Source organism: Acanthopagrus latus, chromosome 1 (assembly GCF_904848185.1).
Source record: "Acanthopagrus latus isolate v.2019 chromosome 1, fAcaLat1.1, whole genome shotgun sequence".
Lineage (NCBI taxonomy): Eukaryota > Metazoa > Chordata > Actinopteri > Spariformes > Sparidae > Acanthopagrus > Acanthopagrus latus.
Window position 1 is genome coordinate 22920918 of NC_051039.1, and position 15164 is coordinate 22936081.

At 41.8% G+C, this 15164-nt stretch overlaps 1 protein-coding gene across 1 annotated transcript in view; it reads left to right on the forward strand.

Annotated features, from left to right (window-relative positions):
• The first annotated feature begins 4495 nt into the window (after positions 1–4495).
• The window catches only part of pkd1a (polycystic kidney disease 1a), a 73587-nt gene continuing 62918 nt past the window's right edge, over positions 4496–15164 (forward strand). The window contains exon 1 of the mRNA XM_037106930.1: positions 4496–5289. Coding sequence (XP_036962825.1) covers positions 5015–5289 — 275 coding nt within the window. The 5' untranslated portion in view covers positions 4496–5014. The remainder of the gene's footprint in view (positions 5290–15164) is intronic.

A 15164-nucleotide genomic window follows, 5' to 3' on the forward strand; every position in this document is an offset into this window, starting at 1 on the left:
GCAGCTTCTTTTCTCTTTACTCTCACTGTGATGTTTCCTGAAAAAAAGCAGATTTTTAAAATGTCCTTCCTTATTTCTAATTTCCCAAATCAAAAATGTTTACAGTGCACAAAGTCACCACTACCTATAGCTGTTAGATAAATGTAGGGGAGTGAAAAGCACAATATTTCCCCCTGAAATAGAGTGAAGTTGTATGAAAACATTACCTCAGATGTCTTTAGTTACTCTCCACTGCTGTACTAGATTCATTTAACGACCTCATGTAGGGACCCCTGTCCCCAAGATGGGAACCACTGACTCATGGGAAATTTAATATTTTCATTTTCTTCATCTCCACCTCCTTATTTAAGTGAACCGTCTTCTCCTAACTCTCTCCGGCTTTCTATCACTGTATCATCTTTTTTCCCAGATCCCATCTAACATGCGTCTCCGTCTCCCTCACTCCTCCCCAGACCCTCCTCACTCTCTCCTTCTGCATTCTCTCCTCATCTGTCGTCCTCCCCGCTCCCCTCCTCTCCCCCTCTCTTCCTGTAGCCCTACAATAACACAGACAGAGGCCTCAGTAAGTGCTGTTTTCCTGGCTGGACTGGAGGACCCTCCCCATATCCAAACAGGAGCCATGCTCATTTTACCCTCACCCTGGCCCAGACTGGACCAGTCCAGGCCATTCGAATACTACGTTTCATGCATTTAGTGTTAGTGTTCTACCGAGAGTAGATTTACTCAATATGTACACTATTCAAACTTGTTGATATGTGTGGTTAGATAGGGATGAACTGGGACAGGCTGGGAGGCTGAAATCCAAATATAACTAAGGATATCTTTATGGTTTATATATGACACATAAAGCTCAAGCTGTTCAAACTGGTGCTTAATGTAGTGAACTGTGTTCCAGTGTTCTGCAGATAAAACTCCTGGCACATGAAAAATTAAAACACCACTAACTTATAATGCTGTTTTTAGCCATGCTTACAGCACGGCTCTATGGGGATGTCCAGCACTTTGGTCCAGGCGGAAATCAATGGATCTATCGGCATGAAAGGAGTTTGATTCACACCACTGGATGTTTTAAAGGACACCTGGGGATATTTCCAGATGTTTTTGTGGTTTTCACAGGAAGCAGGACCGTTCCAGTCTGTGATCGTGGTGACCAAAACAGATATTATTGGCAAAACAGTTGTTTTCACTGACCAAGTGTGTTTTTGTGTGTAAATCTAAGCAGGAGCACGAGCACGTTGTGACACGAGAGAAATCAAAAATTAATTCAACCCTGACAAACATAAAGTTGTGACATGAAAAAACATTCAGCTATAACTTGAAGGATTTATGGTCACCGGAAGCAATCCTATGACTTTGGTGATCCTGGAGGCACCAGCAGGTTGATATTTGGGGGGAACATGTCCCCACAGTTTGTGAGTTGACCAATTTGTCCCAGTCACTTTTTAAAACAAAATTTCTCAGAAATATGCTTTGAAAAGGAAAAAAAAACACGTACCAAGAAATGTCAGCTAGAATGTATTATATTATAAGAAAGTTTCTTCTTCAGGGAGCGCTCTCTTGCTCAGATTTGCCTGACTGTGTTAACAGATCCTTTTGTGTCTTGTATAATCTGGGTTTTGAAGCCTGTTGAGGCTCCCACTCCAATTATAGGTCATGCAATTAAACTTGACATGAATTGTGTCATTTCCCTCCCTCCTTGCCCCTGAACAGCTCCGCGTACAAACTGGCTCTGTGTCTTCCAGAGAGGCTGCACTCCACCATCAACTCCAATGCCCCGGAGTCAAGAGCTCACAGCCGTGGTGGATGATAAGATGTACGAGGACTCTCTGGTGAGGAAACATCTGAAGGGTTCAGCCGCCAAATGAAGAGACTAGTGTCATCTCGAAGGGAAATTCTGCCAGTACGGAACACGCCGGACAAGACCGGCATCAAAGTAAAACTCAGTCTTTTTTTAAAAGAAGAACTATTTCAGGATGTCATGTCTTATGATGTCTGTATCTGACAGGGGACATACATGTTCTGACACGTCTCTCTTTTTATCTTTTTCTGCTTTTCTCTTTCAATTTATTTCACAAAAATTTCAGGTCATTTCTTGTCAAATAATCAATAACACTTTCACTCTTTACTCCCTTACATTTCTGCACATAATTAACAAGACGTTACCCGGCCCAACCTACAGAACTAATTTTAGTCCAGTGAAGCATGACAGTTGCAAATGATATCAGATAGTATGAGCGTGAGTTTGGGGGAAATGAGGCGCAACGCATCTGGAATTTTTCCACTTGATTGAAAGGTGCAGCCGTAGAAACACTCATAACATCATACAGCCTCAATAAAGAGTTGGAACTTTTACAGAATATAAGTCTGAAAGAGGATTATTTCTAACAAAACAAAGATGTTGTCTTCTATTGCATTGTACTTTTTGAAATTGGAGTTATCTGCTCTTCTACTCACACACGTTTTGCTTCTCAGATGTGAACTCGGCGATGAAAAGCTGCCAGCGAGGATAAGAGAACGCAAGAGTTATTGTGGGTCTCGTCTTTTCTTTGTACAGAGCACCAGATGCCTGCAGGGAGTGTGGGTTGGCTCTGGCCAAGTCAAATACCCAGGAGACACCTCTAACACGTGCCCTGCACGGCCTCGGGAGGATACTGCAGAGAGGAGACGGGAGGGCTTGTTTTTTTAAAATGTAAAAAAAAGCCATGAAGTTTTACGACTGTCATTTCACCATCAAATCACAGCAGAGCGGTGTCATTTCTGCACTTCAGTGAGATGAAAAATGTCACATCTCTGCGGGTGATGAAGGCCATGTTTTAGTTACATCACTGCCTCAAGATGCCAATGTGTCTCCTTCATGGTGATTTCTTACTTTTCACCTGAAAAATTCATATGTTTTCGTTACTTTGATGTTTTATCTTCTGTGTAATTTCAGAGTACATCCAGGCAGGGTCGAGGTTTTTCTTCCGAGGTGCAGCAGTCTTCAACCTGCACGCAGCTCGTCTCGGGCAGAGAGACTGTCGCACACACACACACACACACACATGCACATAATGATGCTGCTTTGGCAAAGTTGTGCGTTGGTTATTCTGCCAATAAAGCATCTACTGTGTAAATGCACTCGCAGCTGAATTGATTTGGCTTGAGCTGAAGTTGGAAGTTGGAAGCGCAACCTCATATGGAGTTTTTTATGCCCAGAGACGTTCTGATAAAACTTCAAAAGAGACCTGCCAGCTGAGAAACCTCCATCACCTCTCCGAAGCACTTGTGAGGACAGCATGGGGGGGGCGGGGGAGAGAAAGGTTTGAATGTATAACACAAAATGCCAATGCTGACTGAACAGCGAGTAATGTCAGCTGGAGTATCTGCTTGGAAAACAGGAGTTGAAGCCCGAAGTAGAGAGGCTTCCCGAGTACGCCTGTTCCAAAAGTCCAGTTTGTTTAATCAGTGTGAACAGTAATGTGGCACGGTACAAATAATCCTAATGTGCAAACAGGTTTTAAATACAATGTATTTCAGCTGATGGTTGTGTGAAACCTTAAATGCTAGCCGCAGCAAGGCAGGCACCCCTGACGCGTCTGTTCTGCTGGCGTCTGCACAGGAAGACCTTCTTTAACAGCACACATAAAGCAGCAGCGTAATGAGGACACAGCTTGTGATAAACTGGCGTGAGATCCATCGGGATGGAAACACTATCATTCATGGGAATTTATCGAAGAGTAAATTGACCCCGGCACCATAATCAAGGCTGGATTAACCTACTGAGTGGGCAAATCAGGGCAAGTATCCTGGAGCTCAAGACCCTCAGGGTCCCTCAAAGCCTCATATTAATTGGATGTCAGTTGGTTTCCACAAGCTTCATTTACTCATAATAAACTGCAAATTTCTTTGGGGAACTAATTTCTTTCGGCTACTAATAAAGCAGTATATTGACGGAACTGTCAAAGGGCCTTTGCATTATTACCTGTCTTACCAGGTACCCAAATCCCATAAGAATAAATGTGATCAGTCAAATGACTGCAAACAGAAGGTTAATAAGGGCCTGTTTTTTCCCCTGTGGCCCATCAGATCCAATCATGACTGCTATGACAGTAACAAGACCACAGATATTATTGCACAGACTTGACAGATTGAATATAAATGCTAATATTTTAACAGTCTATATTCACCACTCTTTTGTAACTATTTTTTAACTTGTCATGATTTCTATTTTATTTGAAGGCTTTGCTAGCACAAGTCTGAAGAATAGAATATTAGTCTATTAAAGGGGCACAATGTAGTTTTAGAGAAAAAAAAACATTTAAATCAGAATTTTAATATTTACAACATGAATAAGGTAATACTACAAAGGCAGAAATATGTATCTTTTCCATAACTGAATAAACAAGCTGTTCTCTGAGGAAAATAAGGTCCCACAACACTGTTTGAAGCTAGAAAGGTGGCAGAGTCCGCCACATATAAACAAAGTAAAACAGTACGAAACTGTGTTGTCCTTTAAGGTCACTGTGTTTATTCAGTTTATTCAGCCATGAAAACAAAGAGTTTGTTGATTCACTTTATTTAGGCATTAAAAAGCCCCATTCAATGATGATCTTTATCTGCTTATTAAACAGTTTTCCTCATATCAGAACTACACACCGCACATTTAATAAGTGTGAATGAGAGACCACGCAGCTGTGTGCCTGCTCCCAGCGGCGGCTCGAGGAACTGCAGCCAGTGGGAGGAGGAGGAGGAGGAGGAGAGAGGAAGTTCTCCAAAACTTTTTTTTTTTCCTTGAAAGGATTGTGGAGCTGCCCCGTTAGATTTTCAGAGGAAGGGGACCCGACCAGAAGATTAAAGAAGACGTAAGAGGAGAAAAACGGTGACAAATATTGACATCCCTCCTTCTTGTTTGTGTCTCCTCGCATGAGAGGGGGAGCGGGACGCGTTGTGTTCGCCTTTTGTCCCGTGTATCCAGTTCCTTCTTCCCACACTGAGAGGACTTACACCATCAGAGGCGATGAGATGTGAGTGAGCTATGCCTTGTGGAAATGGACAGACTTTATCCAAGCGAAAACATGGCGTCTGCGTCCCGAGGCTTAGCTTCTTTTCCAGTCTGCTCGTGGCGCTCTGCTGCCTGGAGGCGTGGGGCTCCGGGCCGCAGGGGGACGGCGGCAGGACGTGCAGCCCGTGTCCCGTTAACTGCAGCTGCGCGCCGGCCGTGCTCCAGCCGTCCTGCGTCGTCAACTGCTCCAACATCGGGCTGGAGAGGGCCCCAGCTGCGGCCGACATCCCTCCGGCCACCAGCGTGCTGTGAGTAACGAGGGCAGGGATGTACAGTGGATTATACATCCACTATCACACGCAACCAGGCAGAGTTTAATGGGTGGAGGAGGTGAAAGTCATGGAAGTGAAAAAAAAAAAAAAAAAAAAACAGTCCCAGAAAAGAAAGTTTTTTTTTTCTTTTTTTTTTCCATGGTGTGACGACAGAGGTTACAACAATGTTGTTATTGACACCGCATCATTCATCATGAAGCTTGAGAGAATTTAATTTTATCTTTGCTTTGTTGTTGTTGTGGTTGTTGTTGAGCTGAAAGACAGATTGTTCAAGCGATTGGTTGAAAGTAAATCAGCAACCGTTTTGGTTATTGATTATGATCACTGGAGTCACTCAGGAGGCATTAAGGCCAAACATTATGGTGGCTCCAGCTTTTTATTAATCTACATTTACTACTTTTACTACATGTTATATCATTGGAAATTGGTCACCTTTGCCTTTTTGTATTATTATTATTATTATTATTATTATTATTATTGTTGTTGTTATTGTTATTATTGTTATTATTCTTACTTGAATATGTTGACCTTTGGCTTTGGGAAACAGACATCAGACAGATATGTTCATGATGACATGAATGATTAATATGGATTAAGCAAGAAAATCATGTGCAGATCAGCCAGTAATGACCAAATCATGAGCCGACTGCAGTCATGTGTAGCAGGCACTCTGACAGATGTGGTGAGCGGTGTGAGTATTGTGGGAGTGAAAAATCTTGCACCCAGTCATCATTGTGCATCACTTAACACTTTTTAAAGACAAAGGACAGAAACATGTGCGGAGGTATTCCAAGGAAACGATGCAAACTTTGGATGTTTAAAAAAAAAAAAAAAAAAAAAAAGGAGCACTACAGGACTTTTCTTTGCGAGGTGATCTCTTTTGTGTGGCGCAGGCTTCTGTGACACTGCGTGTGTGTTTGTGTCTGTGTTTTGAGTGTGTGTCTCAGTTTGCTGGTTTAAAGTCGGTCAGCAGAGACGTTGAACGTGGTGTTTGTGGTGCAGATCAGTCTTCAACCTCTGGTGCTGCTGCAGCGAGAACATTCTGTTCTGTGCCGATGGAAGACATATGTTATCAATTATTTATTTCCCCTTACACTACCTTCTTTTATTTAACTTTACTTCATGCACCAGGCCCGGCGTGCGCGTGCATTAGTTTTGGAACTTATTTAATTTAGAGTTCCAGCTAAACGAGCACTGGAATATCATTTAAATGATGTTTAAGAAAACTGTGTTTCAGCTGGAATTCTTGAAAATAAAAGCCAGCGGGCGTATTGGCAATATTTGTTGTTGTTTTGAAAGCATACAAACATTTCCCTCTCATCTCAGCAGGGCTTCTTAATATCAATATACCGGTTTAGTGAGAGTATCTGCTCAAGAAAGGAAGCGTGTTCTGTTGGGTGCCATGTTAATCACAGACGGGCCCTGCGGCAGGATGTGTCTCTAGTCACGTCAGACTCTCGTGCTAATTGCATCAGGCTCGATAAACCACCTTGGTCCTACTGTACCAGCAGAAGCCATGTGTGGAGGCTGTGAACCGTTACTGTCCTCACTAATTTGTCCTCTTGTCTGCAGCCGCGACCTTATAGACAGGAGCAGGGAATTCAAATCAGATATTTTACCTTTAATTATCTCTGATTTCATGGCCGACCGTGGCAGGCAAGAGACATCCAGCCAGGACTCAGCGGAGAACTTAACAATGTTCATTTTTATAACGCTACAGGCACTGCTCGGCCTGTATTACCTATTCACTCATTATTTGAAGAATTTTTCAAAAGGTCATACTTGCTGGGACTTAGTGGCAAGACTGTCTGAGGGCAGAGAGGTGAGAAATGTGTGTATATATATATGTAATAAGATAGTACCACCATCTAAAGTCATCTTTATCAGTGTCTTATGGTAGAGTGTAGCTTTCCCAATGGCTAGTAAGGACCTTATTATTTTTACCAACATTTCTTGCAGTAATTACAGTCAAACTGATGTTTTAGGTTTGAGAATAGGCTGTTATAATGAGGCATTTCATACATAAATATTATGATACACTTTTTGAGAGATTTTGACAAAATAATAATAATAATCATCAGTAACGTGGATATAATGATTAACTGGGTAAAGGCAGGTATTAGAAGAAGACAAGGCTTATAACAATATCAGAAATCTATAATATATACTTCCTTCTTACGATAACGATATGATGCTGATATTTTATTCCAGCCCTAATTCATTCCAGTGTATTATTGACACTGTTGTGTTTGGATATGTGACTGTTGAGGAGAAAAAAACGAGTGGATCTGAACAAATCTGTCCTTTAAACATCAACTAGGAGAGAAGCTATAAATCAGTAATAGGCCTGCAGCTGTGCTGGTGGTGTCATGTTACCTTAAGTGTCTGCACACCATGGCCAGATAGGTGTCTGTCTGGAACACACTCAGGTAGATTCTGTGTCTGAGATTTCTGTCGTTTGTTTGCAGTGTTCAGGATCACTAAAGTAAAATGTAGATTCTTCATAATGTTGTTGCATACCAGGGCCACAATAAGTGATTTTTTAAAAAAATTATAAATCAATCTGTTGATTATTTTCTCATATATTACGTTCACAATTTCAGTTTACAGCTGGATTAAAAAAAACATTTAGAATTTTTGCTTGAAAAATAACTTGAAGCAACATTATGTAGAAATCATAATTGTAGCGCGATTTGGCAACCCCCACAATTTCAGAGTGCAACTCCACTGTCGTAAATAGAAATCCCAGATAGGTAACAATGTGTCAGATGTGTCAGAGCTAACTACAGACAAAACTCATGACGTCATAGCAATGTTATGTGTTGAAGTAAACATGTATGTAAGGCTGTGATCCGACCCTCTCACTGAAGTTACTGCAGAAACAAGTGATGGTCTGAGTGGCTGAGACAAGACTCTGTACCATCAAAAAGATTTTGAGGCTATTTTGTGTTGTCGCTTTAATCAATGCATTGATTAAAATTAGCTACAAATTAATCTCATGTCAATACATTGAAAAAAGAAAGACAGTAGTGTGATGTTCAAATCAAATTGCATCGAAACTTATTGTGGTTTGCACCTGGTTGTGTGGTTGTGTGTGTGTGTGTTATTGTGGTAAGAAGCTGTTGCAGTGCGGGGCGTCACCACTACATTTGATTAAAGTAAGGTTGTCATTAGACAGATTTCACCACTTGACGGTTTCCGCAGTCGTGGGCGGATAATGGCTAATTCCTTTCATCAGAGGACATTTCTTCTGTGGCAAAGTGGTGAAGGCTAAATTTTGATGTTAATTTTTTCCAACAAATACATCAACACAATGTGACCTTCATGTGCTTCTGTGAATCACTGCTGGTTATTAATATGTGAGAGAGAGGTACGGAGTGAGAGAGAAGAGAAGGCATGAGTGAAGTCATTTTTTTTTCATTTTTTTTCATGCGCTTCATTATTGTGTAAAGACTGTGGTCCTTATGTGTAATCATCTGGCATTTATTAGGGTCTTGATCAATGTTGGGAAAGTTCACTTTCTACATGAACTAGTTCAAAGATCAGTTCACAAATTTTGAAATAAACTAGTTCAGTTCATAGTTAGGGTTAGGGGCTGGGCCTTTTCATAAAAACGTTTTAAGTAATCATACGAAGATGTCGTATTAATGGTGGAGGCAGAGTCTGAGGTAGTGCTGCTGCCTTCATTTGTTTTTGTCTCCATGCTTCGCATTTTGGTGATGCATGTGATGGTGCCACTCTGTGGTGGCTGGTGTTACCAGATTGGATGTTTTTTTCCACTAAATATTACGGCTTGTTTACAGTGTGTTTTAGCCGGGTTTTCACTTAGAGGGCTTGATGGAAAGCTGGCACTCTCTTGGACGAAGTTAAACTGTGAGAGAGCGCCGTTCACAAACATCAGAATGAATGCGTTCACAATAACATTCATCAGGCAGAATACAGTACGTTCAGTTCACGTTCGCCCAAAATATGAACAAGTTCATGAACGATCATTCACTGAACGCGTTCAGGCACAACACTGGTCTAGATTATTGAACTCTTAAGAACAAATTCTGATTTCTGATTGGCTGTTTCACCAAGGCCTAAAAGTATTGAAAAGGTGCCACTCTTAATTTTGGGACATTTCAGCTTCATGTCAAAATGTGTTGGCAACCACAAAGTAGTGTTAGACAGCTTTTACTTTCAGTTACAGTTATAGCAACAGATTTTCATCTGGTGAATTGAAAGGTGAGACAGTAATTAAATCCCACGAGAAAAGATTGAAAAGTGGAAGCGATGCTGCTCCCCCTCCTCTCCTCTGTGCCCCTAGCTGGCCCCAAATGAAAAAGTTTTAGACAAGGCCCTGGTAAACAAAATCATCCAGTGGTAATGAAGTATTTAACACGCCGCGGAGTGCAGCTGGAGAAAAGCATTCCCCTTACACACCAGTCCATTTGTTCCAACCCGCACACATGATAAAAATCTTTTCGCACTTCATGCAGACAGTTTATGTAACTCTGAAGTCACTTCTGGGAAATGCTTGCGGAGTGATCTCTTTACTTTCTAAAGGCCCTGTTGCCTTTCTTTAGTAAGCTGATTGCTGTTACACAAATCACCTCTATACTGTCTCTGTCCTGGTACAGCAGACAGAAAGAAAATGAAAAAATCAGTCAACATGTGTCTTGAGAGTAAAGAGTCTGTTACAGCTAATCCGTCCTCAGTGGAAGAGGGGTTGGTGAACTTCTGCAATTAATGTGATGGCTTTGTATTTCAGATCCCCGTGTAATTGCTGTTATTTTCCTTTCAAAGATTTGTCACCCAGGTCAGTAGGTTATAAAAACACATTTTCTCACAAACAGATAACATCTAGTTCTTCTTGCTGAGGGAGTTGACCCTTCATACATAGAACCGCTCAAGCTGAAGGCTCAGCTCAGCTAGAAAAGAAGCCAGAGGCCATGTCAGAGTTGAATTCCATCCAACGCATTGTAGAGGAGTTCACATTTTAGATCACAGGGCGGGTTCATAGGGCCTTTCATGAAGGCCAGGAGACCCCCACAAGGTGCCTTGCAGGTGCCTGAAAACAAACGCGTCTTTTAGTAAAGAATAATGACCAAGAGGTGCGCGGCATTGGTCAGGCTGAGCTGTGTGCCGTCAGACTTCAGTCAGTCTTCATCAGTCATTGCTGTAGTTGCCTGAGGTTCACCTGCTCGGCTCGGCTCGTCTCGGCTGTGCTTTGGAGGTGAATGTGAGATTAGTATGTATACACCAATGATTTGATATGTGTGCTGTTTCTACATGAACAGTTTTTCCAGCAAAGTATTTACTTAGTTTCCAAATGAACTGTCCTCAGCTGTTGACAACTGTCCTGTGAACACAGTCGTGGTCTCAAATGCACCGCGGTCCTGTCGGCCCTGCTCGGGAGAATTTTGTGGCGTTACCGTGGCAGCAAGACGCATACACACACACACACACACACACACACACACACACACACACACACATACTGCAGGCGTGGTGATGTGCTTTTTGCAGTCTATTTGCAGGGAGCAGTCTCGACTTTGCACTGTCATGAGGCTTCACAGCTGTCGGACGGACGAGACTCAATCTCTAATTCACCCACTTTGACATTTTATTTATAGATTTTAGGTTTACGTTGGCAGTATAGAGAGAAAAAAAATCATATACACAGTCAAAACCACTGGGTTAAAAATGTACACAGTGTGGGCCAATATTGTGCTGACGCAATACTGGGGCAAGAGGGACCAGGGACAGACGGAGAGTTTTGGTTTCAGTTTTATATCACTGTTGAGTTACTATGTCAAAACATCTTTTCTGTTTTGTGGTTGTCTACTTTGAAATGAACCCAGTGTTTTTAGTGTGTAATACTGTGGACTATTCCAGATTTTTTTTTTAGCAGGATTTGAGAGGAAATGTGTTAAAAACATGATCTCAGGTAAATTTAGGTGTGTAAGTGAAATTGATTTCAGGAGAAAGTCATGCCTTCGATACATCCTTTATAAATTGGGCTCATCTTTTGATAAATCTATCAAAGGAGCTATACCGATTATATCTCGACCTCTCTAATCATAGCTAGTACTTCCTTGACCCTATGTTTAAACTTCACTACTTTAAAGTACAGAATTAGCCTCCAGTACAGTTGGTCTTTTTAACGGCGACACTCCACAGACGGCAGTTATGGGACTGGGATGTTCTGTTGCACCACAGATGCAGGACATTGCTTCAAAATCCCCACCAAGAAGTTACCTTGTGAATTCCACAACCAGAACATTATGAACTAGCGTAGCCGGACTGTGCTGTCTCATTTGAATAATGCAATTAATGTACAACTTTGACAAGAGACCATGAGTTGTGGGTCACTTATAAGGGATTACTCGGATTGCTTTTTGTTGTAAACGAATAAAAGCCTTGATTTTGCAATTCAAGTGACTGTTAATCGGATCTGTTTTCAAATAAGTTATCCATAACTGTAAGGATTTCAGGGCCAGTTCTTTTGCGTCTCTTCCTTTAACTCAGCCAGCTAGATGGCAGAGCAGAGAGGGCAGCTTCTGGTTCGTTAGTCGTTAGTCCATACAAGTATACATGTTTTCTTGTTTTCATGGAGGCAGCTGCTTAAGCCGTATGTCTCGGCGAAGTTCGCTGTCTGATCGTTAGCAGCTAAAAAGCCCGCCCAGCTGCGTCCTGTCAGGCACCCTCACTTTCTGTGTACTCTTATCGTCCTCAAGTGATGGAACCTTTTATATTGCAGTTGAATTGCAAAATATTTCATGTTGTCTGAACTCAGCATATTTGCGTCCTTGCAGCCATTCGGTTCGATGTTTTGAAATCAAATCTAAAATATTACTAAAGAGCTGGCGATGTTGCATCTCTTATCCCTGTAATTTGAAATAAACGCGGAGGATATTAGTGATCTAAATCTGCCATGTCTTTAATTTGCAAAGTAACACATCCACCAAATTTTACCTCTCATATTTCGCCGGGGAGACCACAGATATATGAAGTCATTTTGGGGAAATTAGGAAACTTTTCATTTTCCTAGACGTTCCCTGCACCCTCGCCTGACAGCAGCTGCACATAAAGACCAGTGTCAATGAAAGAAGAAGAAGTTCTAATCCTTGAATATCATTCCAGCTTTACTGAAGTTGACAACATATCTTGGAGATGATGTAAATAAAAACAAAACGGAGATTTTGCTTGATCTCTCTGCAGTGATTCAAATATATTACATGTGCCTTCGACAGTGAAGTTACCCAAGAGCACCAAACCGTTCCTTCGCCATGTTTTGAAGGCAGTGAGATGGAGGGAACACTCTCCCACTTTTTGTTGTGTGTGTTTCCATCTCTGCTGCTCTCCTCCTCCAGTCAATTACTGACCGTACAACCACCTATACACACACACACACACACACACACACTCTCACTCACTCACTGACTTTAATAAAGTGGGGAAGGAAAGATTGAACATACGTACCATACGCGGGGGAGACTTTGTTGTGTTTCTATGGCAATAGCAACTAATGACATCATTCACAGAAGCAAAGAACGAGGGGAGCAACGGGAAGAGAAGAAGATGAGACAGCTCCCATGCTCTGTGTGTGTGTGCGTGTGTGTGTGATTATTAACTGCTGGTAACTAAAATATCTTGGTTCATTATTAACTCACTTGTGTGGCTGTGGAGGCTGAAGAAGGAATTTGTTTTCACAAGAAGAAACTAATTTATGTGTGTGTGTCTGTGTGTCTGTGTGTGTGTGTTTAGGAGATGTAACATCCAATAGGTTGAAGTCTTTCTATACCTCAGTTATTTAGCCCTTGTAAGCCCTTGTCTGTTTTGTCCGCACAATGTAACACCAACGCAGCGGACATACTCCAAGGCTTTTTTTTTGTGCACATGTGGGCATCACTCACACAGTTGGCTGCAGTACTTCCTGCCAAAGCTCTGCCAGATGTGCTGTGTTCATGAACAGCAAAGCCTGAAAAAGCGAGACACACAGAAAGGAAACTAACAGGGTAACAGAGGATGAAATACAGGTGCGGCAGCTGGAGATATGAGGATTAGTTTTCCTGCTTATGCTCGCAGAGTAAGCCGTTTGTGGTCATCTTAAAAAGTTACTTGAAAAATGCTTGTGGCCAAATGCTCCAGCACACTTACTATAAAGCATCACTTTTTTTTTCTTTTTTCCCTTTAAATGTATTTCACACTGTTAATCAGCATCTACAAGAGTAAAGGTTTGACAGTTAAGAAGTGAATGCATTACAGTGCCCACACACAAATACATGAAATTGGAAGATGAAGTCACAAAATGCTGCAAAATGAAGGTACAAGGTAATTTATTGGTCATTATACAACACAGGGTTGCATATCGAAATTGGAGTTTGTTAACTCCTTAATGTGACAAAAATTACAGAACATACTGGTATATGTAAACAGTTATGTCTATACAAATATACGTAAACACAAAGTGCATCTTTTGAATCTGTGTCAGGGTGTATGTCAGCAGCAGCAACGTGATAGTGATGATAATGTGGTCTTCTGTGACTGTGTGTGAGCACCAAGCGTCGATTTTTTAAACACAGAGTCCACCTGTCCTCGTGCAGCAGATGTAGTCCTGCTCTCCGGTCCTCCTGTCAAGTGCAACTGCTTGATCCGAGATGGTGGGGACAGGTCTCTGTGGGCGCAACAGTCTCTGATTTCGCCTTTAGTCCATTTCCTTCTCCTGCAACCTGATATTAGCCAGGAGCAGTCTTAAACCAAGCTGGATTAGCGTGGCTCTCTTATTCCGACTCTCTTCCTCCCTTGGGCGGTCGAGCTGATCAGGTTGAGCAAGTCGAAAGACGCTGTGGGCCATGATGGTCTCAAAGTCCTCTGGACACAAAGGATACAAGTAACAGATGAATATGTGCGATTTGCAGAGGGAGAAATCACAAGCGCCCTCTCGCTCCCTCATTCCTGCTTTTATACCTACATTAGAGGTTTGTTCAGCACACAAGGCTTACCGGTGGACCCTCATGAGGAAAGTACACTTGCAGTTGCAAAATGTTCTTACATGTTTTTTAAACTAGCTTTCCCTCGCTCCCCTGCGTTAAGTCCAAATATCTTTGTTGTATTTTACTGACAGGACAGAATATTAATAGAAGAAGTTCAAGCCAGAGAGGAAAATCCTGCAGAGATTGGATCGTGTTTATGTGAACTCAAGCTAATTCACTTCTTGCACCTTTTAATAATTTTTCATGCAGCCAATCTAAAATCGTAACCTTTCGACTGGGTCGTGCGAGGGAGCAGGACAAAGTGCACAAACCACATGCAAACATTTGACTTCTGCTCCACCTCGGTAACCTGTTGTCTCCTCGTTGTTCCTTTCAGAAAAGAAGTTAAGACAGCGATAATTGGATTTTACCTTCTGTGTTGTGATTTAAACGACCTGGACAAAATCATTTGTGTGTGTGTGTATATGTGTGTGTGTGTGTGTGTTGAGAGAATTACAGAAACACACCCTGTTTGTGTAGTCTGTTCACACTGTGCAGAGTCCCAGACTTAAACATTTCTCAGAATAACATTCAGTGCTGCATGAGCTAAATGATAATCAGGGTCTTTGAAACAAGTTTTCTGCCAAAATTCAAATAAGAACCAAGTCAACGGTTCCATTTTCATTCGATGTCATGTGAAATTCAAAAGGCCTGTTTTGCATTTTCATTTTCAAGTCAAGAATGCCTGCACCGCGTCTTTTTCTGTTCCAACCTTGTCACAGTTGAAAGAAAAATGTAACTGAAACTTTACAACAAGGACGTAGTGCACACATCTGTGGACCTGTGTAGTCGGGAAGAGAAAAACGGCACATTTGAGTGCAATTTATTTCA